This window comes from Polyodon spathula, chromosome 26 (assembly GCF_017654505.1).
Source record: "Polyodon spathula isolate WHYD16114869_AA chromosome 26, ASM1765450v1, whole genome shotgun sequence".
Taxonomy (NCBI): Eukaryota; Metazoa; Chordata; class Actinopteri; order Acipenseriformes; family Polyodontidae; genus Polyodon; species Polyodon spathula.
In genome coordinates, this window is record NC_054559.1 from 2,611,231 (window position 1) to 2,635,720 (window position 24,490).

Here is a 24,490-nt window from a genome sequence, read left to right on the forward strand (position 1 = left end):
TTTGGAAGAAGAACGTTTGTGAAGGCAATGTAGCCTGACTAAGACTGTGAGAGTGAGTGAGTGAGGGAAGGTGAATCTTGAAAGTGAAGGAGTACATCTTACATAACAGGATATCTTTTGTACAGTGCTGAAGGAAGTTGAAAGAAACATACTGAAGTTACAAACAAATGACATGAGGAGTAAAAACATGCTTCTCCATTAAAGTTATTGCACATCTGCTGTCCTGGATTATAGAGCGACTGCATCGTTGGCTGGTCAGGGAGAGAAGAGAACTGGAGCAGGAGTTGTATAGGCAGACTGGCAACATGACAGAGTGGAGTGACAAAACAATGCAGACTGAACATGTCAACAGCCCATCTAATACATCTGTGATAATAGTTAAAAACTGCTTTAATATGGCAGTGTTAACATTTGAACGGCTTTATGTCAGCATTGGTATGGCAACGGTCAAAATTCTGTCAGGTTTGAATACCTATCAACTGGTGTTAAAGAGCAGGTATTGTCTGTGTGATGTACTCTAAATGTGGATATAAATAAGCTGAGGTATATCTGCATGGGATAGAAATAGACTAAGTGATAAAAAAAAAAAAAAAACACTTATAATATATAAGGTGGTGCATCCAGTAAAGGCGCTCTGCGTGAGTGCAGGATGCGCCCTATAGCCTGGACGTCGCCGGTTGAAGTCTGGGCTATCGCGCTTGATGGATAGGAGTTCAGGAGCGGCCAATTGGCTGAGCGTCGCCAGAGGGGGTAAGGGTGTCGACTGGCGGAGGCGGTCAAGGGTGGTCCGCGACGAGTTAACCGACTCGCGCGGTTCCCCCGTGGGCTTGCCTGTTAGTTGCCCGGGAGCTGTGTTGTCCTCCTACGCTGTAGCTCCTGGGCGGCTGCATGGTGAATCCGCAGTGTGTAAAGAAGCAGTCGGCTGACGGCACACGCTTTGGAGGACAGCGTGTGTTCGTCTTCGCCACTCCCGAGTCAGCACAGGGGTGGTAGCGGTGAGCCGAGCATAAATAAATAATAATTGGCCATTTCAAATTGGGAGAAAATAAAAAAAATTATTAGCAACGACTAAATAAAATAAATAAATAAATAAATAATATATTCATCCAGCTTTGGTAGCTTCTCTGGATAAACTCCACAGATTATATCTCTGTACTGACCTGATGCCCACAGCATATGAAGATTTGGGTTATAGAATTCAGAAGTGTTACACAGAGCAACTGCGGTTAACGTTTTGCACTGTGCTCAGCATTGTAGCCCTGAAAGGAACATTCATGAAAACTGAAATGTAATCAATACTTTAGCACAAGACCAAAGGACATCGTTGGAAATTAAGTGAGGATATAGGTCACAGGGTAGGAGACACTTCTTGCTCAGGGGATTGAATGGGCTACCAATTCATGTTGATGCATCACTGGGATCCTTTAAGACCAAACCTTTAAGACCAGATCTGACAAAGTTTTGATATCTATCAGCTACTATGAAACGGACAAGCTGATTAGCCTTGTTCAAAAATTGTCTTATGTTATTATAATTTTTAATCCCCCCTTCCCCACAAGTAAGCAATGAATAAAACAAAAAAACAGGAAAAGCTCAATATAAAACCATATTTATACACAAGAATAAAAGCAACTTTACAAGTTGAAGATTCATTTTTTTTTGCATATAAATAATCAAACACTTAAAATCGTTAAACAATAAATACTCAAAATAATTTACAATATAATAGTCAGAGCACACTGGAATTGTGTTTTTCTATGTACAGATAAATATACCTAGATACACACACATGTCCAAATTGGTGGACGGATATGGCTTTTCAATTGCTGTTAAAGGTTTTCTCTCATTTCTATACATAATGCTGCTGTACAAAGCTCCACTGCAAATATTTATTCATCTACACCTGCCTGCAGTGCTTACAATTGAAACTTTTTAGGTACACAAAAAGAAAAAAACACGACCCAAGCACTGAGAATAACTGCAGAATAACTTGCCGTTCTTAATTTTCCTGTTCAGAAGACTAGTTTTAGGCACTGGCCCACTATGGATGTAACACTCACCACTGCATAAAATAAACAGCAAATATACCTTCCAGTCATTCCACACTCCACCAGCCATGGTACAACTGGTACAGATTGTTTTTGCATGCACTTGAAGATGCACTTTTTTTTTTTTTTCCAGGATACCAAAATATGTGGTAAGCAGGAGATATTATTGGGGTAACAAGTGCATTCTCTGATCATTTTATATTTATTCATCTGCGTGAATACTTTAGGGTTAAGCATTTCAAATATTTTAACAAAACACACATTTGTGGGAATTGTAGAAACTGAACGAATGGCCTCGTTTTCAGATTAATTTGCTTGACTGATTTTTTAAAATAACTATTGACCAGGATAAGCAGTAGTGCAGTTTGGAACCAAAATACAGGTTTCTCCAAAAACTAGCCCCCCTAGCCCAGAAAGGCTGTATTGTGGGAAACCAAAAGTATTGGAATGGTAAAAGCAGTAATTCAGTCCTACATGCGACAGCTGTCTAAGCTTTACGAGCTGAAGGACATTACTGTACATTTTTACTGTTTTTTTTATTTTTTATTTCTTTACTCCAAGCAAAACTGGGCTACTAATAAAAACAGTCCATGTTCAATGTCAGAATGCTCTTTCATGTTCAATGTCAGAATGCTCTTTCATTGTTAAATTTGCTACAATGATTTAATTGAGACAAAAATGTACAATACGTAATGTCTCTATCCTTAGGAAGGTGGATCAATGCAGCATATGAAACACATTTTCTTAATCACTGAACTTCCACAAAGACCAATAGCCGATTAGTAATAATAACAATAAGGCATAATTGAATCAGTCCAACTTCAGATAATCACAAACTTAAAGTCAAATTCACGAGGAACTCTAATGGTATTTTTCTGTCAATGTTTTGTAATGGATTGTAGGAATTTATTTGAAAATAGCTGGTAGAGAGCACAGAATACTGAGGATGACTGGTGCTCTATTCATGGGGTTTGAATTTTTAGCAATAGCACACTCCATATTTAAAAGGGATAATTCACTCATATTCTGTCCTTGGGTGAAGCCCCTTTTTCTCCTCATTGTGCAGCAGGTTCTAAACTGAGCCAACTTTCAGTTCTGCCAAAGTGACTATGTTAGGTAGTGTGTGTACCCTTGCTCTTAATGCATATGTAGCTATGACAAGTTATGTTTATCTTTAAAAGAAGATTTAACTTGCCTTTAAGAAATTGTAGAATCTGTGCCTTAAATCCCAAAGGAATGACGTAGTTCTAAACTCAATCTGGTTATGACTCATTTAAGTGGTGCTGCCGACCAGTGCAAAGACACAAAACAACTTGATTTTCAAAGTTTGGTACTTTATAGTAACTCTTTCAGCACAACTCCTGAACAATATCATGTTCATATTCACCAAAGGTAGTTTTAGTTGTAGTATAAAGAAACTAAGGGTTGCCTTTTTTCAGGACACTTAAAGGCTAAAAATCCTCACCATGGGTCTTCAGGACAACATTGCTTGGTCGCCTGGAGAGTGAAATTGTCCCCACACTTTCACTGGCTCCTTTCCTGTCAATAACCAGTCAGCTGCTTCCCTTATTGACTGACCTGCTATCAACCACACTGCGGACATGACCTAGGAAGCAGAAACTGAGAACGTTCTTACACTTACATTAATACCAGATAATCATGTTTTAAAATGAAAATGTTTGCTAAAACATTGACTTATTTCAAACATAAATATTTATGGAATTATTTTGTAAGCTAAAACCACCAGACAACTGGACTAAGTCTGACTAAACTCTACTCATTCCCAGAACTCCAAAGCAATAGGATGAGCCTATATTTGGACTGATCTGGGCCAGCACACAGAGCTCAGTGAACCTGCTGACAACTTGGAGGGTCAGGAACTCCAGCTTAGAGACTGTCATTGCACAACTTGGCAGAACCCCAGGTTCTTCCTGCAGGTCTGGAGGACTAAATACACTTCCATGTCCTTCACTGAGTGAGGTCCAGCCCCCCGCCCTCAAACAGCAGCCCGGACCTGGGCAGAGGTGGGGGAGGTGCCTCTGTGACAGACAGCTCCTCCCTGCAGAGGAGTGGGGGCGGGGGCTCTGTGATGGACAGCTCCTCTGTGACGGACAGCTCCTCCCTGCAGAGGAGTGGAGGTGGGGGCTCTGTGACAGACAATTCCTGTGCAAGGTCGTTGAAACGTGCAATGTAGTCCACACTGTTCTCACTCATCATGCACGCGAGCTGAGAGTCCATCTGCAATCACACAAGGGACAGTTATCAGAAAGGGTTTCATCGTCTATCTAGGTGTTCCTGCACAGAAAACGCTAATATTAAAACCCTGCCCACACTGTGTATTTTAAAATGGGACTAGTGGTTTAAACTATTTAGAAATTGCTCAATACGAGCAGCATTTTGAGAATTGAACTTGAAACTCCACACACAAAGTCTCTATGTTGCTTGGGTTAGCAGAAAAAATCAATCTCTTTGCCAGATCTCATTGTGATATAATCTTAGTGGAGCTAGAGTATCCCTCCTCCATAAAACCCCATCACTTCATTATCATTGTCCAATTTAGAAGAAAAAAATACAGTAAAGAAAAATGGGTGAAGGAGGGTGGGATATAGGTGTGTGCAGAAAAGAAGCCATGTTACAGGTACGGCTGTGTTCGAAGGTTCGTTCGCTAGCCAAAGATTCAAAGGTTGTTTTAATCCTTTGCGGTCCAATGTCAGACCAGGTCCGACATTACGATTTTCCCTTTCTAGTCCAATCATTGAAAAGACGTAAAGAACAGGTCTCTAGTTGTTTTTTCTCTGGAAAAAGCCGAGAAAACCATTCAAAACGAGTAATCAGGAGAGGATTTGTCAGTATGCACGTCTATAAAGAGGTATGTGAAAAATACAGTAAATACGGGGTGGGGCTGGAGATGCAGTACTGAGTGTCCTGTTGATATGCAGTGCCTTTTAAATCTGTTTTACTGTGAAAAAAAATACTTTTAAACAGCGCATGAAAAAAAAATAGTGGATGTGAAAATAAATTGGACATGATGCGCCTGACAGGCGCTGAATAAATAGACCAATAAGGGTTAATAGAGGTCTTGAAAGGAGGCCCAGGTAGCAGCATTACAGTATTTGACCAGATTTCGATTTTGCCCATATAGCAGCCACTCCCTTTACTTTGATAAAACCTCTGGGCGGGTCCACCATTCGTGAGGAACCATCTCTTTGCTGAGCAGGTCTGCAATGCTGTTGTCGAGTCCGGGTAGACAGGTTACCTGGATAGTGGATAGTATCCTGCACCAGTTCCAGATTCTTATAGATAGAAGGCAAATTGCTAAAAATATTGTGCTGTTGGCCCGTCTCCTATTTTAAAGTGACCTGCTATCTGATGGATTGTGGACACCTTCTCTTCCAGGAGATACTCCTGAGACTGTCCTGAATTGGGCCCTGTGACAGGGAGTCTTGGCAGGCCCGGGGATGCTGTACGGAGTTTACAAATAGTCTGTGCCACAGTTAAAGACTACTGCATGGCCACTGTCACACAGACAGGCGCTGAGGGAAAGCTTTCTTGTTGACATCAGAAGGACAGCTGCTATGGAAACCCCACAACTGCAGGACGGTGCCTAAGGCGGCTGCTCAGCCAGGCCTGTCACAACGACCCACAGTCACTGGGAGGCTGGGCCAGGAAACAGCAGTAGATCAGGTTAGGGGATGTTGATCCTAAACAGTACAGAGAGGGTTACCGTAGAGCAGTAGGTTCCTGGAGTGGGACATTCCTTTTAGTGGGACTAGCGCTCTGTGTCTGCCTCGTGATTATTCAGTGACGACCCAGATGTGTAACACAGCACACTGCTACAGGCTCCCAGGAAGACAAACTGCCGGGGCGAGAGATCGCTTTTCTTTATTGACCAGTAGGCCCAAGTCTTGGAAAAGGCAAAGAGCTCTGTCTCTGTATTCTAAGGCCTTCTCCCTGGAGGGAGCCTGTACCAACCAATCGTCTATATCAATGGTCCAAAGTGGTGCCCGTGGGCAAGTTGGTGCCCACAAAGCCAGGCCATCGTGCCCGCGGCAACTGTTCTTAAATTATGGGTCGTGAACACGTAGAGTGAGAAAATAAAGAAAGCTTTAAACACTTTTTCCAACAGAAGCGCCACAGCAGTCTGTTTACAGTAATGCTCGCTTATAATGTGCTTGTACGTACGCGACATTTTTTTTTCTTCTAAATGGCTTCTGCGATACGATCAACCAATTGAATATCTGCATTTTCTCTGCAGTAGCCCATTGATAAGTTAGCTGGGTGGGACATAAACTGGGTGAAAAAAACACCATTACCACCAACAACAACTGCAAACATATCAGTGCAGTCGACTGGGTCTTCAGCTGGCTTCCACCAGTGTGACAGGTGCTCAGCTAAGCTGCCCAGGCAGAATGAACATCAATCCTGCGCCAGGTGCCTAGGGCCAGAACACGTGGCCAAGGCACAGGCAGGTGAGCTGGATTGCTCTCCATGTCAGAAGTTCTTGAGGAGAACTAAGCGACAGAGAGCAGCCCTATCCCCAGCAGAGTCTCTCTCCTCCAACCAGGGGAGAATCTGCGGAGGCTCTTGGACCCCCCCCCCCCGCTACAGTGACCAGGGAGCTCTTACGCTTAAATGGGACACCCTTCCCTACCCCACCACCAGTACAGAGGCGCAGACACCTCTCAAGGGAGGTGAGATGGTCACTGCCGAGGCGGTATCACTCGAGGGGAAGCTCACCAGGGGACAAGCGGTCGCCGCTTAGGCACCGCTTCTCTTCTCCACGCAGGCGTAGATGTTCACCGTCACAGTCACCTCGAAGGCACCCAAGCGGCGCTTCGTGGAGCTGGCAGAGACTGTAAGGGCTCAGCAGACCATGTTGGAGACCCTATTGAAATCTCAGGGCAGGCTGCCCCCTACCACCGGGCAGCCCCAGCCCCCACAGTCTCGTTCGCCATCCCCTCTGCCTAGACCCCCTAGCCCAGACAAGCTCTCCTTGTCCGCTTCTAGATCGGACGTCTCGGACCCAGCCACCTCCATCGGTCAGGCCACGGTGGGGGGCTCCTTAACGACCTTGCCACGTGTGTCGCAGAGGGAAGAGTTCCGGGCCCTAACGCAGCATGTAGCTGCAGCCACGGACGTTACTTGGCCGGCAGAGCAAGAGGGAAAGGGGAACCGCTTCCGCCAACAGAAAGGGCACCCACAGCATGCCCTCCCCCTATGACAGGACTTCCTGGAACTGGTGCACTCCTCCTGGAGCAACCCAATGTCTGCACCCTCAGCCTCCAGAGTAGCAGTCTTTTCTACAGCAACAGGTCAGGCATCAGGGAGGTCGCTGGCGGCGCTTGTGGCCGCCCACCGGCATCTGTGGCTGACACAAGCCAAGGCTGTGGAGACCGAGAAGGTGGCGCTACTGGACGCCTCCATTACACCGGGGCAGACTTTTGGGGCGACCATTGATGTGAGCCTTGCCGTCAGCGCCCAAGGTGGCATGGGCAGCCTGCCGCGGTGAAAGGGTCTGAACATCACCCTCCACCCCAGAAAAGGCAAGCAGGCAGAGGCAGGGCCAGTGGCAGGGGACCACCACAGGCCAGGGGTAACCCGTTTCCAGGCCATGAAGACCGCCCCTGAGGGGCCCTGGCTGCCACCAAACCCCCCCAGAACCAGACTGACCAACGGCAACGACCCAATGCAAGGCTGCACCCAGGACTCCTGGGTGCTAGCGACAATGAGACACTGATACGCTTTAGAATTCTGCATAGGGCTGCCACCCTTCAAGGGTGTGTTCCCCACCACCATCGAAACAGCGAGGGCGATACTCCTTCAAGAGGAGATCGCCAATCTTCAAAGGAAGAACGCTGTACGCTTGGTAAGCCCAAGCGATGCTCTCAGTGGCTTTTACACCAGGTACTTCCTGGTGCCCAAAAAGGACGCTGGTTTCAGACCAATTATGGACCTCAGGGTCCTCAACTTGTTCCTCAAATAGAGGAAGTTCAACATGTTGACAGCACAGCATATCATCCAGTCCGTCCAACCGAGCGACTGGTTCACATCGATCGACCTGCAAGACGCCTAATTTCACGTCCCGATCTGTACCGCGGACAGAAAATATCTGTGCTTCGCCTTTCAAGGCAATGCGTATGAATTCTGTGTGCTGCCTTTTGGCCTCTCGCTGGCTCCCCACAATTTTGCAAAGTGCATGGATGCAGCACTGGTTCCACTCAGGCTGCAGGGTATTCGGATCCTGAACTATCTGGACAATTGGCTAGTTTGCGCCCATTCAAAATCATGCTCAGAGGCATACACAAAACAGGTCATAGATCATGTGACGAAGTTAAGGCTCTCAATACATCAACAGAAGAGCAACTTCATACCGTCTCAGACCACAGTGTTCCTGGGGATAAAACTGAACTCTGTGAGCATGCTTGCCTCACTGTCGGAAGACAGGATTCAGTCGTTGGAGGCCACACTCTCCTTATTTAGAAAGGGCGCTCTCCTACAGGTCAGAATATATCAAAGGTTGTTGGGGCTGATGGCAGCCGCCTCAAGAATCCTTCCATTATGGCTGCTGAGAATACGCCCGCTTCAAGCTTGGGTAAATATGGGAGAAGTTTTGTCCGGCACGAGTCGACCTCTTTGCCACAGCCGAGTCCACTCATTGCCCCCCTATGGTTCTCCATGGAGAGAGATGGGGGCCCCCTGGGAGTAGACACGATAGCTCAGCCGTGGCCATAGGGGCTATTGTATGCATTTCCTCCACTACCATTATTACCCCTGACACTAGAGAGGATCAGGGTGGAGAGAGCACAGGCTTTGATGGTTGCACCCAGATGGCCGAGACGCCCCTGGTTTGCTCTCCTCTCCAACATGTTGTAGGATCCGCCGTGGCAGCTCCTGCAGCGCAAGGACGTCCTGAGCCAAGCGGAGGGGCTATTATGGCACCTGAACCCAGCCCAGCTCCAACTCTGGGTCTGGCCGTTGAACGGAATCATCTATTTAGACAAGGTTTGCCAGATGCAGTAGTAGAGACACTTCAGTCTGCTAGGGCGCCGAGCACTAGAGCCCAATACTCATATAAATGGAAAGTTTTCCCCAAGACTGGTGCATTGCCGAAGGTCACGATCCAGTGACTTGCCCTATTTAGATGATATTAACCTTCTTACACACTTGTTTGACGCAGGAAAATCAGCATCCACTTTGAAGGTATACCTGGCAGCAATATCAGTGTGCCATGACAACACTGACTCTGTGTCCCCAGGGGCACATTTCCTGGCAGTACAATTTCTTAAAGGGGCTCAGAGGTTTCATCCTCCCATGAAAAGTATGGTCCCCAACTGGTACTGCGGGCCCTTATGGGTCCCCCATTTAAGTCCATGGCATCAGCACAACTGCGCCCTGTTTCACTGAAAGTGGCATTTTTAATAGCCATTATGTCTGTCAGACGAGTAAGTGAGCTTCATGCGCTGTCCATCGATGACACATGGCTTTCACTGGGAATGACTCGCGGGTAACATTAAGAACAAATCCATCCTTTTTGCCAAAGGGGGTATCCTCATTCCATATTAACCTTTCAATGGTTTTGGAAACTTTCAGACCTCCCCCGCACGAGTCCAAGGAGGACCGTAGACAACACACACTATGCCCAGTTCAGGCTCTGCGCTGTTATTTGGATAGGACGGCATCCTGGAAATAGTCCAACCAGCTGTTTGTCTGCTATGGGTCCCGCTCTAGAGGTCAGGTCCTATCGAAGCAAGGTGTAGCGCACTAGGTGACAGATGCGATATGCTTGGTGTATGAACAGACAGACTCCCTGTTAAGTGGGACGTTACAGCCCATTCTACCAGGGGCCAGGCAACTTCGTGGGCTTTCCTTCAAGGCGCCTCCTTAGATGAGTTATGCTATGCTGCTACATGGACAGGTAGTCAGACATTTGTGCGATTTTACCACCTTGATGTGATAAACCGGACGAGACCCTCTCTGGGCTCTAGAGTTTTGCAGGCGACACGCCCTTAGGCGTCACGTGAGCTCCGTTGCTATCGCTGTGGGGCTGTACTGTCGGTAATCTGGAGCCACGACAGCTTTGGTACAGCTTTCCCATTCAGTAATGGTTGTCATTCGAATTGAAAGGTAACATTAGTTTATTACCATAACCATGGTTCCCTGAAAAGAGAATGACAACCATTACCCTTTGAGGTCGTGTCCCCAGCTGACCTGTTTTCGAAAGAAAATGGCGATGTGCTACTGTGAGGACTTCCCTCTTCAACAGGAGGTGGGCGGGACTTCCCCCTCACAGCAGGGTCCTGATAGGGCAGATTTTGTATATTTGCTCAGAGATTGACGGTCAGAGAGGCTCTTCCCATTCGGTAATGGTTGTCATTCTCTTTTCAGGGAACCAAGGTTATGGTAATAACTTAAAGTTACTAACTGAGGCCTTATCAGAGTGAGCCAATATATATACACACACACACACACACACTCACTCTACCGGTCAAAAGTTTTAGAACACCCCCATTTTTCTAGTTTTTACTGAAATTTAAGCAGTTCAAACCCAGTGAATAACCTGAAATGGTACAAAGGTAAGCGGTAAACTGCCAGAGGTTAAAAAAAAAAAGTTTAGGTTACCAAAAACGGAAAAATAATGTACATTTCAGAGTTATACAAAAAGGCCTTTTTCAGGGAACAAGTAATGGGTTAACAACTTACATCTGTTCTGCAGCCTTGAAAGTTGATGCTAACAATTCCTACAGGTGTCCCAACTTTTGTTGATTACGTACAAACGCTTTGTCTGTATAAAAGCAGTGTTAGAACAGACTGTGTTACTACACCCTCTGAAGCATTATTTGGACAATATTATACTGCAGGAAGTAGTATATTGCTATCATAATGGCAAGAAAAAGGCAATTAACAAAGGAAGACAGACAGACCATTATAACCCTTAAAAGTGTAGGTCTTTCCTTTAGAGAAATTGCAAAGAAAGCCAAGGTGTCAGTGAATACAGTTTCCTACACCTTCAGAAGGCACTTGGAAACTGGAGGAAACTGACAGGAAGAAGTCTGGCAGACCCAAAGCCACAACAGAATCAGAAGACAAGTTTCTGAGAGTCAACAGCTTGTGTGATAGACGGCTCACAGGACAACAGCTTCAAGCACAGCTTAACACTGGTCGAAGTAAGCAAGTCTCAGTTTCAACTGTGAAGAGAAGACTTCGAGCTGCAGGTTTGACAGGTCGAGTGGCAGTAAGAAAGCCATTGCTAAGATGGCTAAATAAGAAAAAGAGGTTTGTCTGGGCCATGAAGCACTGCCAGTGGACTATTGAAGACTGGAAGAAGGTCTTATGGACCGATGAATCAAAATTTGAAATCTTTGGTTCATCACGCAGGGTTTTTGTACACTGTCGAGTAGGCGAAAGGATGGTTCCTCGGTGTGTGACACCAACTGTCAAACATGGAGGAGGAAGCGTGATGGTCTGGGGCTCTTTTGCTGGATCCAGAGTCGGCAACTTGCACAGAGTGAGTGGCACCCTGAACCAAAACGGCTACCACAGCATTTTGCAGCGCCGTGCAATACCCTCTGGTATACGCCTAGTTGGGCGGCGTATACCAGGGGTTCATCCTACAGCAAGATAATGACCCAAAACATAACTCCAGGCTATGTCAGAACTACCTTAGAAGAAAAGAACAAGACAGTAGGCTTCAAATCATGAAATGGCCAGCACAGTCTCCAGACTTAAACCCCATCAAGCTGGTTTGGGATGAACTGGACAGAAGGGTGAAAGCAAAGCAACCTACAAGTGCAACACATTTGTGGGAACTTCTGCAACAGTGTTGGGAAGAACTTTCCGAACAAGATTTGATTTCCATTGTAGAAAGAATGCCACGAGTGTATTCGGCTGTTATATGATTTCTTTTTTTATCTCCAATTGTTTATTTTTTCTATGCTTTAATTTCAGGGTACATTGAGACATTAAACTGCGTAAATTTCAATAAAAACTGGAAAAATTGAGGTGTTCTAAAACTTTTGACCGTGAGTGTGTGTGTGTACGTATATGTATATGTATATGTATATGTGTATGTGTGTAATATATATATATATATATATATATATATATATATATATATATATATGTATGTGTGCGCGAGAAGGCAGTGTGTAAGATAAGAACCTACGCAACAATAGTCAGCGTGCTCACAAACAACCAATTTAGATCAATTTATGCCCGTGGTAAAATGACTTTGAGGACCACTGGTCTATATAATGGTAAACATGGAAGCCCATACCCCAGAGTAGAGTCCTGCGCAGGTCCGACTTTTACAACCCACTTCCAACCCGGACCCTCGACTACAGGATCCTACCTGAACCTGCAACCTGCTGCAACACCGTCTTCTTACCCGCGACCCGACCCTCTTTAATAAGACCTGCAACCTGACCCAAACCTGCAGGTGTTTGTCCTTTACCTACTGCCTGCGTCAACTGACTTTTTAACGCTCTCACATTCACACACAGCTATCATCTACCATTCTCCACAGATTGAGTTTACACAACAGACTATACAGCATGGTAGCTTTCTCTAGTAGTCTGGACATATTTTAACATTGTAACATATTAACTACCTCTATACTATAAAATACTTGTCTATTCCTTTCGTGCTAACAGTTGAAAGGAAGCTACACCTGTGCTTTTGCAGAGATGATGTACCAGTTTTGTGGCTGTCGTTTACAAAAACATGGCAGGTTTTACAAGTAATGAATCTAGTCACATGTTCATTATCTTCATTCCTTATGATTCCAAAAGAATTGTACACTTTTACCTCTCAAACTATTATCCAATGCACAATATAAACCCTGAGCTATCTTTTGTTTCACCTCGTTAATATAACCAAGCCGACCTGATAAAAAGATCTTGCGACGTATCAAACAACCGAGAACAAAACTGTTTAGTCCGCTGACCCCCCCCTAATCGCCTCCTGCTTTAGTGCAGGAAATACAGGTACATTTACGTTCTAATACGTTGCATGTGAAAGGGTTACAGACAAGTACGCTGAAAGGACAGAAAATGTTTTTGGCGATTCAAATTCAAATCCGACCCACACCCGAACATTCCAAAATGAACCCTACTCGCTTTTGCAGGTCACCCGCGGGTCCTCAACCTGATGCAGGACTCTACCCCGGAGATGAGCTACCACCTTGGCCATCAATTGGTGAACACCAAGGGGGCTGTGGAGATCCCTAAAGGAAGCACTGTGAACTGGTTTGGACAGATTAAAGTAGGCATCCTTCAGGTCTATAGAAACTGAACTGCTTTGATGATGGTGGCCAGTGATACCATCTGGAACCATTCTGAAAGAATGGATCTGTTCAGACCTCAGGTTTAGAATGGTTTGAACTTCCTGTTTCTTTTCTGAATTAGTAAATACCAGGTGTAGTGGCCATGCCTTTGAAAAGATGAGGGGACCCATTCTATGGCGAAGGAGCATGTATTTCATCGCCTCTTGTAGAATGACCCCCTGCAGGGGTAGACCAGTCCAACAGTGTCCAGATGATGCCTGCAGATGGTGACTGAAACTGGAATGGTATTTTGTAGTTGTACTGTATGAGCCCCAGGACCCAGGTATCTGACATTATCTTCTGCAGCATGCTAGAAAATGAGAAACCCTTCTCCCTAATGATGGCCTGTCTTGCATCATTCATATATGACAGGGAATCCTTAAGATCAGTGTCGAATAGGAGTTCCCCCATAAAGGATAACTCCAGTATTTTTGATTGTGTATCTAGGGTAAAAGAACATATCTTCATCTGAATACACTGCCTCAGAGATAACATTTGCCACAGCTCTACCATTGGTGTCAATGCTATCGCATGCAGCCTGCAGTTGGATATTTTAAGCATTATTGCTCTCTTCTGCAAGCTGCATAGCCAGTTCTATGTTCTCAGGAGTACATGTCTGCAGGAAAGCAGGAGCTGGCTCCACAGCTTGTGCTGTTATTTTTCAGTATATACCTGATAGATGCTGATGTGCATGCTGCACGTGACAGAGTCCTTCTTCAGAAATGTATCAATCTTCTTATCTGCCCGATCCAATATGGAGGACATGTAGGACGCACCCGCAGCTGGTGTGGCCATGATGGTATCCATCTTGGGTTTTTTAAAAAGATGATCCCTGTGGCCTGCTGGCATCCTGTAGAATGTATCTATCCTGGGGAGATGTGGCGTAGAGAAAGCACATTTTCCCCCATATAGCCCAGAAGGGTTAAGGTTCAGGTCTGGGTATTAACAATGAGAGAGAATGAAATCCTTCTCGGACCAGCATCTGCACTTGTGTATAAAGGTGAAGGACCTTCTACGCTCCCTGAAGCGTCATCATATTGCAGTAGACTCAATGACATCATCATTAGTAGTATTGCTCCTGTGCACTCAAGGGTGTTTCTGTACCATAAACTGCCACAGGGGCTACAGTGTGGAGGCAGAGCCTGTTCTGAGTCCTCAAACTCAGACACTGAAAGAACAGGCTGGAATTTCTGGAAGCTGAGCCTGTTCTTTCAAACTCAGACACTAAAGCCTAAAAAAAACAAATAAAAACAAATAAGTATGCAAGCATCTATACTAAGTCTGTACCCAAGCACAAGCAGCAGAAATTTGGACAATGATACTGAAATGCCATGGGATTTTATGAAAGAGGGACACTGACTTGGTTGCCAAAAAGGATTGTATCACAATGTTCTCTGGTTAAAAGATCAATTTGTTACTCCTGACCCAAGCAACACAGGAGACCAGGAGTTCGCTTTATGTGTGGAGTTCATCATACAAGGTAAGAAACCATATTATTTAGTGTGGTTTACTTGTATTATTACCTAACTTTTACTCTGAATTTACTCTTTTTTTGTAGTGGCAATTAAGATGACACAGGTGTTTCCTGTAGAATATAAGATTTGTCAGTTTTGCTTATGTAATCCTGGTTATTCAAAGGAAGTCCTCCATTAGCACTTGTGTGCTTTTTCATTCTGAAAACCCATTTTATTGGTTCATTGAATAAACATGGTGCTTTAACACCAGAATTGAACTGTCTGCATCATATCCTGCTCCAGAATTACAAACAACAATAAACAAGCAGCTGACCTCTCCCACGTCTGCCAGCGAGCGCGAGACAAAGGAGTCGCGGGAGCTCCCGTCCAGCAGGCTGGGGCCCAGCAGAGCGGTCCCACTGGAGTGTCCCGAAGAGGCCAACAGCGCCTTGCGACCTTTATCAGGAGAGATCAGGCTTGCTGGACAGGGGAGACAATGGGAGTTGCCCACATTATTTAATGGTAATAATTGGTTTCAAGTTAACAATAGCAGTATACTGCTTATTAAAAAAAAAAAGTATATATATATATATTAAATGCAGTAAGATGAGAGGACAGAGTTGAGTTGGGAATTAAGTCGAGGGAAGGAGTCACAGTGGTGAGGGCATGGAATGGATTACCTAGTCACTTTGCTGACGAATCACTGAGATCCTTTAACCCTTTGCAGTCCTATGTCGGACCCTGTCCGACATCATCAAAAATACGTAAAGCACAGGTCTTTAGTCATTTTTTCTCCAGAAAAAGCTGAGAAAACCTTTCAATGGCCAAGTGAGACTGAAAGGAACCGAATGAAACCGAAAAAAGGGCGTATCTCATAGCCCCATACATTACAGAGATAACACGGACATAGCAAAGGAAATAGATCCTTTAATGGAATTGGTACCTAGTCACTTTGCTGACCAATCACTGAGATCCTTTAATGGAATGGGTTACCTAGTTACGTTCTTTGTGAATCGCTGGGATCCATTCCCTTTGCAGATGGTCATTAGAGTTGCAGTCGAATTAGATCAATTATATAACTCCATACAACAAGTGTGTTATTTTATTTTTTTCAAATTGGCATAAAAGCCAGTCAGATTTCAGACAAATCAACCAAAACCAGCGAGGTGGGTCTATAAAACACTGAGCTATTTTATATAGCAAAATGTATTTTTTAGTTTTCTGTCGGGAGATTTGACAATCAAATGTACCAAGTTTACCTGAAATCACACTAAACCCCACAATGTTTAGAAAACCCAAACAGAAATTAAATCAATATTTACTGTAGTACAATACCCATAAGAGAAACTTCAGGGATAACTCCCCAGTCAAAATGCATTTCACCAAAGCCACAAACTAATAGAGATAATATATTTTTATGCAGTGCAGCATTTCAGTAGCTATGGTATCGACTGGGGTATACTGTGGATTCAAAAGCACAAAAATTACTGGAGAGCAGACTAAATCTTGCTGCATAACCATGTAATTTCAAATTTAAAAACATGATATCTGGTACTAGACTAGATTAAAGAAATCTGTTTGCAAGCCTTCCTTTTATAATGTCTTGCCCTTCCTTGGTCACTTGGAAGGTGAAATTGTCCCCACCCATTCAATGGTTTCTTACCCATCAATAACTAACTGCTCCCACCTATTGACTACTTTCAGCCAGTAACATGACCTAGAAGACACTGCTGGGGTGAAATAACTAAGGAAGTGAAAAGGTAACAGACTTCCTGGTAGGCATGGCAAGTCAACTGCCAACTTTCTTTAACCTAGTCTAGTACCAGATGTGTTTTAAAATTAAAAAGCATGTTTATAAATAAATGTCTTTACAACAACTACACATCTGAGACCCATGTAGTCAAGTGCAAATGGGGTAAGATTGAAATGGAGAGGTCCTGGGCTCCTGTACTTACACAGCAAGCAGCCCAGAGAGGAGTCGCTGGAGTCACTGGGGTACCACTGGGGGTCGTGGGTGGGGGAGGCGATCCAGCTCCTCTGGGGGCTGTTGGAGGGAGAGGGCATGCTCTTGGAGCTATCATTGCCATTTAGTTTAGCTGGAGACAAAGAGGAGCCACCACCTGGGGGGGGGAATAAACACTAGTCATTTACAAATGAGGAGGAGGCCATTCAGCACATCTAAGCTCATCCGGTTCCTAGCAACAGATTGCTATCAAAACTTTTTCAAGTTGGGTCTATAGAATCACAGTGATTCTGCCTCAACAATACCACAGCTCTGTGAGAGTCTTCTATCCTTTGTCCTAAGTCTCCGCTTCCAGCTGTATGTGATCCTGCTTTCTGTGCTGCGTGTAAAGTGTTAGCTAAAGAACTACTTTTTTCCAGGCTAAACTGGTTTTGTTCTTTCAGCCTGTCTTCAGAGCTCATTTTTACACCCTGGGATTAGTCTGGTTGCTCTTCATTGGACTCACTGCAGGGCCACAATGTCTCTTTGGTGCTGTGGTGACCAGAACTGAACACAGTATTCACGGTGCAGTCTGACCAGTGCACAGTACAACTTCATCATGTAATGTTAAAGCTACATACCCAAGCATTCTACTTGCCTTCTGATTGCTTAACCCTTTGCGGTCCTAAGTCAGACCAGGTCTGACATTACAATTTTTCCTTTCCAGACAATGTCGGACAGGAAAAAGACATACAGCACAGGTCTCTAGTCGTTTTTTTTTTCTCTGGAATAAGCCGAGAAAACCTTTCAATCGCCGAGTGAGACCGATAGGAGCCGAATGAAGCCGTAAAAAAAAGGGTGTATCTGATAGCCCCGTGCACCACAGAGATAACACGGACATAAACAAAGGAGATAGCTGCTTCTGCATCCGGCACTCAAAGAATATCATGTGTGTAAAAAAAGAAAAAACAGCATGTATGAAAATAAACTGGACCTGTCACTTGAACAAAACTGGAAACAGGAAAACTGAATTTAGTTTTGTAATCATTAGAAGATCAAATATTCTGTCTAAAGGGCTACATTGCCTTATAAAAGAGAAATTAAAAGTTTCGGATCGCTCAACAGCAAAAACGAAACACATTATTATAGTTCAACTAAATCCAAGTGAAAAATACCAGTAAAGAACCAAACTATCTTCAACAGAAGTAAAGTGACCATGATAATATTGCTAAGGTAAGAGAATGCTTTTCTCCTTAAAAAAAAGTGCTAAACTAGGTTTTTAAATCTATGTACCTCTTATTAGTATCCTTACAAAAGATTCCCATAGTAAAATCATGATGTAACAATGTAATAAAGCATAGTGAAAGCATAGGTAAGCATTGTAAAGCATACATTCAGAAACATGGTAAATGACAAAAACAAGGAAAACAAACTATGAAATAGTAAAAGAAACTAACTAAATTCAATGACAAATGATTAGACTAGAAGCCATTCTCGATGCCTTCTTGTCCACCCCAAACTGATCAAGTATGAAGGACATTTTAATGGCCACAATTTAGAACTGCTCTGTGTTTAATAGCTATAGCTATACAATGGTGGTACATGCCTGGAATAGCCATGGGGAAAGCTGCACAATCACTTCTGTAAAGGACAAAATGACGATCTTATTATGCTGAAGATCTTTGCTTGTATTTTATACTTTGATTTGAAAAAGTTTCAAGAGGTACTGCACATGCTGTAGCTCAGTTCAAGTCCCATGACCTTGGTGACTTGGGTATTGATGGAGAGGTCTGGCTGCCATTGGTTTTGACTCACCATACTGTGCAGAGTTAATGACCAGCTCAATGATGGAGTCGCTGATGTGTGTGGCCGGCTCTCCCTGTAACAGCACATCCTCTGGGGGTCCTGGCAAGGAGATATCCAGCAGTGACGAGACGTTGGGAGGAGAAAGGAGAGAGCTGGGCACCTCGGATGAAGAGGTGGACAGCCCATTATGCAGTGTGGACTGAAACACAAAACATAACCAATCACTACAACGCCAAGAAAAGGGTTTAGTTTACTGCCAATAAACATTTCGAAAATCCATAAATGACACAGCCTGTCAGCTGTTAGTTTTTGTTTATGCTTTAGGATGCAATCGCAAACTGGCTCATGCCAGCTGTTACTTTTCAGTTCATGTGTTACATTGCAATCACAAACTGACTCGATGGCATTCTGGTTCTAAACATCTCAGGTTCACGTGTGGAGTGTAAATAACGTTGCTTGTTTAATGTGATAAATAATTTTTTTCATTCTTTCTGGAACAGGTGATGGTATAGGAAAAAGGCATGCAGAGTTCAAAGTTATTGTTTCAAATGATATATAACCAACCTTCGATACGATCATTCATGAATGAATGAATGAATGAGTGTGTGTGTGTATATATATATATATATATATATATATATATATATATATATATATATATATATATATATATATATATATATATATATATATATGATTTCCATTACAGCATGACAACCGTCTGGATTGAGCTAAGTAGGGTACATCTCTGGGGTCTTCAAGTGGGCACCTTCCGTCCTCGGTGTTTCGTCGACTAGCCCACGACAGCGAGTGGGAGAAGTACAGGCGTGGAAAAGTACAGAGCAGTTTAGAAGCAGAAAGGAGAAATTGCATCTTGAATTGCTTTAATCAGAAAACAGAGGACATTGGGGAAACACAGCAGCAGCTCAAAGTCAAACAGCCGTGTGTGTTTTTCTGAAAACAAACAAGCTGAAACTCGGAGCAGCTGATTCAAATTCAGCGCCGTTCTGAGACATGGGCGAGGGGAGGAGCCAACAGCACAGCAGAACAACGCAGTTAAACAAGGCAGTCTTCCCAGCGACAGCGAGTGGGAGAAGTACAGCGTGGAAAAGTACAGAGCAGTTTCGAAGCAGTTTGAAAGCAGGTTGACGGCTGCAGAAGAAACTAAACTTCAAAAAAAAAAAACCCTCAACATGGTCTTCAAGCCAGTAATCTGTGACACCTGCTTGATGTGGGAAATCCGAGAAAACCCAGCGGAGCTAAACCAAGTGTGCGTAAAGTGCCGCGCGATCCAGGACTTGCATAAACTAGTAAGTATGCTAGAAATGGAGCTGGAGGAAGTGAGACAGCAACAAGATCTTGAGGAACTGGCACACCCACAATTCATGGAAGTCTGCATCACCCCTAACAGACTGAAAGCCACCAGGGAGATAGAAGGTCAGAACAGCTGGGTTCAGGTAGGCAGAAGCAGGGAAAAAAAGAAACTTCGTCAAACACCACCAGAAATCAAAACAACCAACAGATTTGAGTCACTTCAGAATTTTGATGAGCAGAACCAACAACAAGAGAATGAAAGGAACAACATCCAGGACCCTATTGACAGTGGTGACAAGACAGTAAAAAGAAGGGAGGTCATGATTGTTGGGGACTCCATATTGAGAAACACAGCAAGTTCAGTTCGCAGTTTGGACCCCCTTACTACAACAGTGTGCTGCCTTCCGGGAGCCTCGGTCAAGCACATCACTGAAAACGTGGACAGGCTCCTAGAACGAACAGGAGACGACCCGGTAGTAGTCGTCCACATCGGTACAAACAACATTGGAAGAGACAGACCAAAATCCCTGCAAAACAAATTCAGAGAGCTAGGAAGGAAATTAAAAGAGAAACCCAAAACTGTGGTATTTTCTGGTATACTACCGGCACCTTGCAAAGGACCATATGGACAGCTGGAAATAATTAATCAAAACGCATGGCTGAAGATGTGGTGCACACGGGAAGGCTTCACCTATCTTGATCATTGGACCACATTCTACAACGAGGACTATCTGTATAGACGGGATGGACTGCATTTAAATAACAAGGGAACCAGTCTACTTGGAGAAAAGATCCTCGAGCAGGTTCAGAAGCATTTAAACTAGAAAGGAAGGGGGGAGAAATCAACAAAAAAACAGAAGGGAGACCGCATCAAAACAAGAACAACAACTCAGGTAAGACAACCATTAAATGTATTTATCTAAATGCTAGAAGTATCAGAAACAAAATTCTAGAACTTGAAGCTACTGCACTAACAGGTAACTATGATGTGATAGGTGTTACAGAAACGTGGTTGTCTGAGAGTGATGGGGACGAATATAATATTTGTGGGTATACACTGTATAGGAAAGACAGGCAGGACAGAAGAGGAGGAGGGGTAGCGCTATACATAAGAAACAGTCTTGAAGCCCAGGTGTTAAACCTGGACAAAGAAAATAAAACCGAATCAATATGGGTCAGAATAACGGACAAAAATTCAAAGGGCATAATAATAGGAGCATGCTATAGACCGCCAGATTCAGACGGTGAGCAAAATAATCTGTTATACAATGACATTAGAAATGCGTGTAGCAAAGGAGAAGCCATACTAATGGGGGATTTCAACTTCCCCCAAATAAAATGGGAAAACCCGGTGGGTAGCGCGAAGGATGAAATAGAAATGGTGGAAATGACAAATGACTGCTTCCTAACACAATTTGTCAAGGCACCGACTAGAGGGGAGGCATGCCTTGATTTAGTCTTTTCAAATAACGAAGATAGAATAACTAAAACAGAGGTCAGAGAACCACTGGCAAACTCAGACCACAACATGGTCTCATTTGAAGTGTTTTTTAAAACCCCAAAAGTAATGACTAAAGCTAAGGTTTACAATTTTAGAAAAGCAAACTATGAAGGTATGAAACAGAGACTAACAGAAGTAGATTGGAGTAAAATAGAGAAAACACCCACAGAAGAAGGATGGTTGTTCTTCAAAAATGTAGTACTAGAGGCGCAAAACAATTACATCCCTAAAGTAGACAAATCTAAATGTAAAACTAAATTGCCAAAATGGTTTAATAGATCAATTAAAAAAAATATTCAGCGAAAAAAGGCACTTTACAGAGCATTAAAAAAGGACCAAAAAGAAAGTACGCAGAAAGAGTACACAGAACTGCAAACGCAAGTCAAAAAGGAAGTTAGAAAGGCCAAGAGAGAAATAGAAATGAACATTGCTAAGGGAGCTAAAACCAATTCCAAAATGTTTTTCCAATATTACAACAGCAAGAGAACATTCAAAGAGGAGATTAAATGTTTAAGAGATACAAATGGCAAAATCGTAGAGGAAGAAAAAAAAATAGCAAATATATTAAATGATTACTTTTCACAAGTTTTTACAAAGGAAGATACTGACAACATGCCCCACATGTCATCCAGTTCCTATCCAGTTTTAAATAACTTTAGCATAACTGAGGCAGAAGTGTTAAAGGGACTAGGAGCTCTTAAAATAAACAAATCCCCTGGGCCGGATGAGATCCTCCCAGTAGTACTCAAAGAAATGAAAGAAGTAATTTACAAACCGCTAACCAAGATCATGCAGCAGTCTCTTGACACAGGGGTGGTACCGACAGACTGGAAAATTGCAAACGTAATACCGATCCACAAAAAGGGAAACAAAACTGAACCAGGTAACTACAGACCAGTAAGCCTGACTTCTATTATATGCAAACTTATGGAAACTATAATAAGATCCAAAATGGAAAATTACCTATATGGTAACAGGGTACTGGGAGACAGTCAACATGGTTTTAGGAAAGGGAGATCGTGCCTAACTAACTTGCTTGATTTTTTTGAGGATGCAACATCCATAATGGATAATTGCAAAGCATATGACATGGTTTATTTAGATTTCCAGAAAGCTTTTGACAAAGTCCCGCACAAAAGATTAATTCTCAAACTGAACGCAGTTGGGATTCAAGGAAACACATGTACATGGATTAGGGAGTGGTTAACATGTAGAAAACAGAAAGTACTGATTAGAGGAAAAACCTCAGAATGGAGTGTGGTAACCAGCGGTGTACCACAGGGATCAGTATTAGGTCCTCTGCTATTCCTAATCTACATGAATGATTTAGATTCTGGTATAGTAAGCAAACTTGTTAAATTTGCAGACGACACAAAAGTAGGAGGAGTGGCAAACACTGTTGCAGCAGCAAAGGTCATTCAAAATGATCTAGACAAGATTCAGAACTGGGCAGACACATGGCAAATGACATTTAATAGAGAAAAGTGTAAGGTACTGCACGCAGGAAATAAAAATGTACATTATAAATATCATATGGGAGATACTGAAATTGGAGAAGGAATCTATGAAAAAGACCTAGGAGTTTTTGTTGACTCAGAAATGTCTTCATCTAGACAATGTGGGGAAGCTATAAAAAAAGGCTAACAAGATGCTCGGATACATTGTGAAAAGTGTTGAATTTAAATCAAGGGAAGTAATGTTAAAACTGTACAATGCACTTGTAAGACCTCATCTTGAATATTGTGTTCAGTTCTGGTCACCTCTCTATAAAAAAGATATTGCTGCTCTAGAAAGAGTGCAAAGAAGAGCGACCAGAATTATTCCGGGCTTAAAAGGCATGTCATATGCAGACAGGCTAAAAGAATTGAATCTGTTCAGTCTTGAACAAAGAAGACTACGTGGCGACTTAATTCAAGCATTCAAAATTCTAAAAGGTATTGACAGTGTCGACCCAAGGGACTTTTTCAGCCTGAAAAAAGGAACAAGGACCAGGGGTCACAAATGGAGTTTAGACAAAGGGGCATTCAGAACAGAAAATAGGAGGCACTTTTTTACACAGAGAATTGTGAGGGTCTGGAATCAACTCCCCAGTAATGTTGTTGAAGCTGACACCCTGGGATCCTTCAAGAAGTTGCTTGATGTGATTTTGGGATCAATAAGCTACTAACAACCAAACGAGCAAGATGGGCCGAATGGCCTCCTCTCGTTTGTAAACTTTCTTATGTTCTTATCTCAAGAGGGCTCAACAGTGATTCTGGCATCCCAGCATCACACCCCTCCATCCCCCACTCAGCTCAGCCCAGTTGCTGCTCCTTTCTGCTGCTTCAGATAAGTTCTTCACTGTGCGACGCAACTCTTGGCCACTGAACCCGACATCTCTAAAAACCAAGTTGTACAGTGTGCCACAAATCCTCGAAAACCCACCTCCACTGGGTAAACTCGGACTCTCCATTCTCGCTATTCCGCTTCAGCAGCTAGTTGAGCATACCAAAGTTTCTTCCTCTCATACACTTCATCCACAGCATCCTCCCATGGCACTGTTAACTCTACCAGATGAACAAGGCATGCTGATCAAGACCACAAGACAACGTCTGGTCGAAGGTTAGTGGTGGCAATCTCAGGTGGAAAAATAAGTTGTTGACCAACATCTGCCAGCATCTTCCAGTCTCTAGCAGCTTCCAGTTGTCCTGGGTGAGGCTTGGTTTTAACACCTTTTCTTGGTGGTTGCTTTCCTGGATGGAGGAATATTGTCTTTTGTGTGTAATGCTTTGATGGAACTTGTGGCAAATTATTGGTCAGGTTACGCTTGTCTTCCAATGCTAAGGCCAAACATCACAGCACCTGGTCAGGGCGCCAAGTAAACCGTCCTTGGCTATGACCCACCTTACATCCTGTCAAAATGTATCTCCTGGTTAGAGCAGAGATTGGTAGCTGCAGTATTCCTTTACCATAAAGTCCCACTGTGCTGAGGCAGCGTGGAACTCCCAAGCATTTCCTGACGTATGAACTGATTAAAGCTTCCAGCTTCTCAACTGTTGTCAAGGAAACCTCGTAGTTAGTGGCCACAGCAGTCTTGGCAGTAGACCAAACTGAAAACGCCAGAGT

General features: G+C 43.6%; 1 protein-coding gene across 6 annotated transcripts in view; it reads right to left on the bottom strand.

The window, feature by feature from the left end:
• Positions 1-1,551: 1,551 nt before the first annotated feature.
• The window catches only part of LOC121300723 (protein cramped-like), an 87,293-nt gene continuing 64,354 nt past the window's right edge, over positions 1,552-24,490 (bottom strand). For 3 of the 6 annotated variants that reach the window (XM_041229457.1, XM_041229458.1, XM_041229456.1), the window contains 4 exons: positions 18,580-18,769; positions 16,778-16,942; positions 15,157-15,302; positions 1,552-4,286 (listed from right to left, as the gene is read on the bottom strand). In XM_041229457.1, coding sequence (XP_041085391.1) covers positions 4,017-4,286; positions 15,157-15,302; positions 16,778-16,942; positions 18,580-18,769 — 771 coding nt within the window. In that variant the 3' untranslated portion in view covers positions 1,552-4,016. The remainder of the gene's footprint in view (positions 4,287-15,156; positions 15,303-16,777; positions 16,943-18,579; positions 18,770-24,490) is intronic. The other 3 variants (XM_041229460.1, XM_041229459.1, XM_041229461.1) reach the window with 2 other exon arrangements.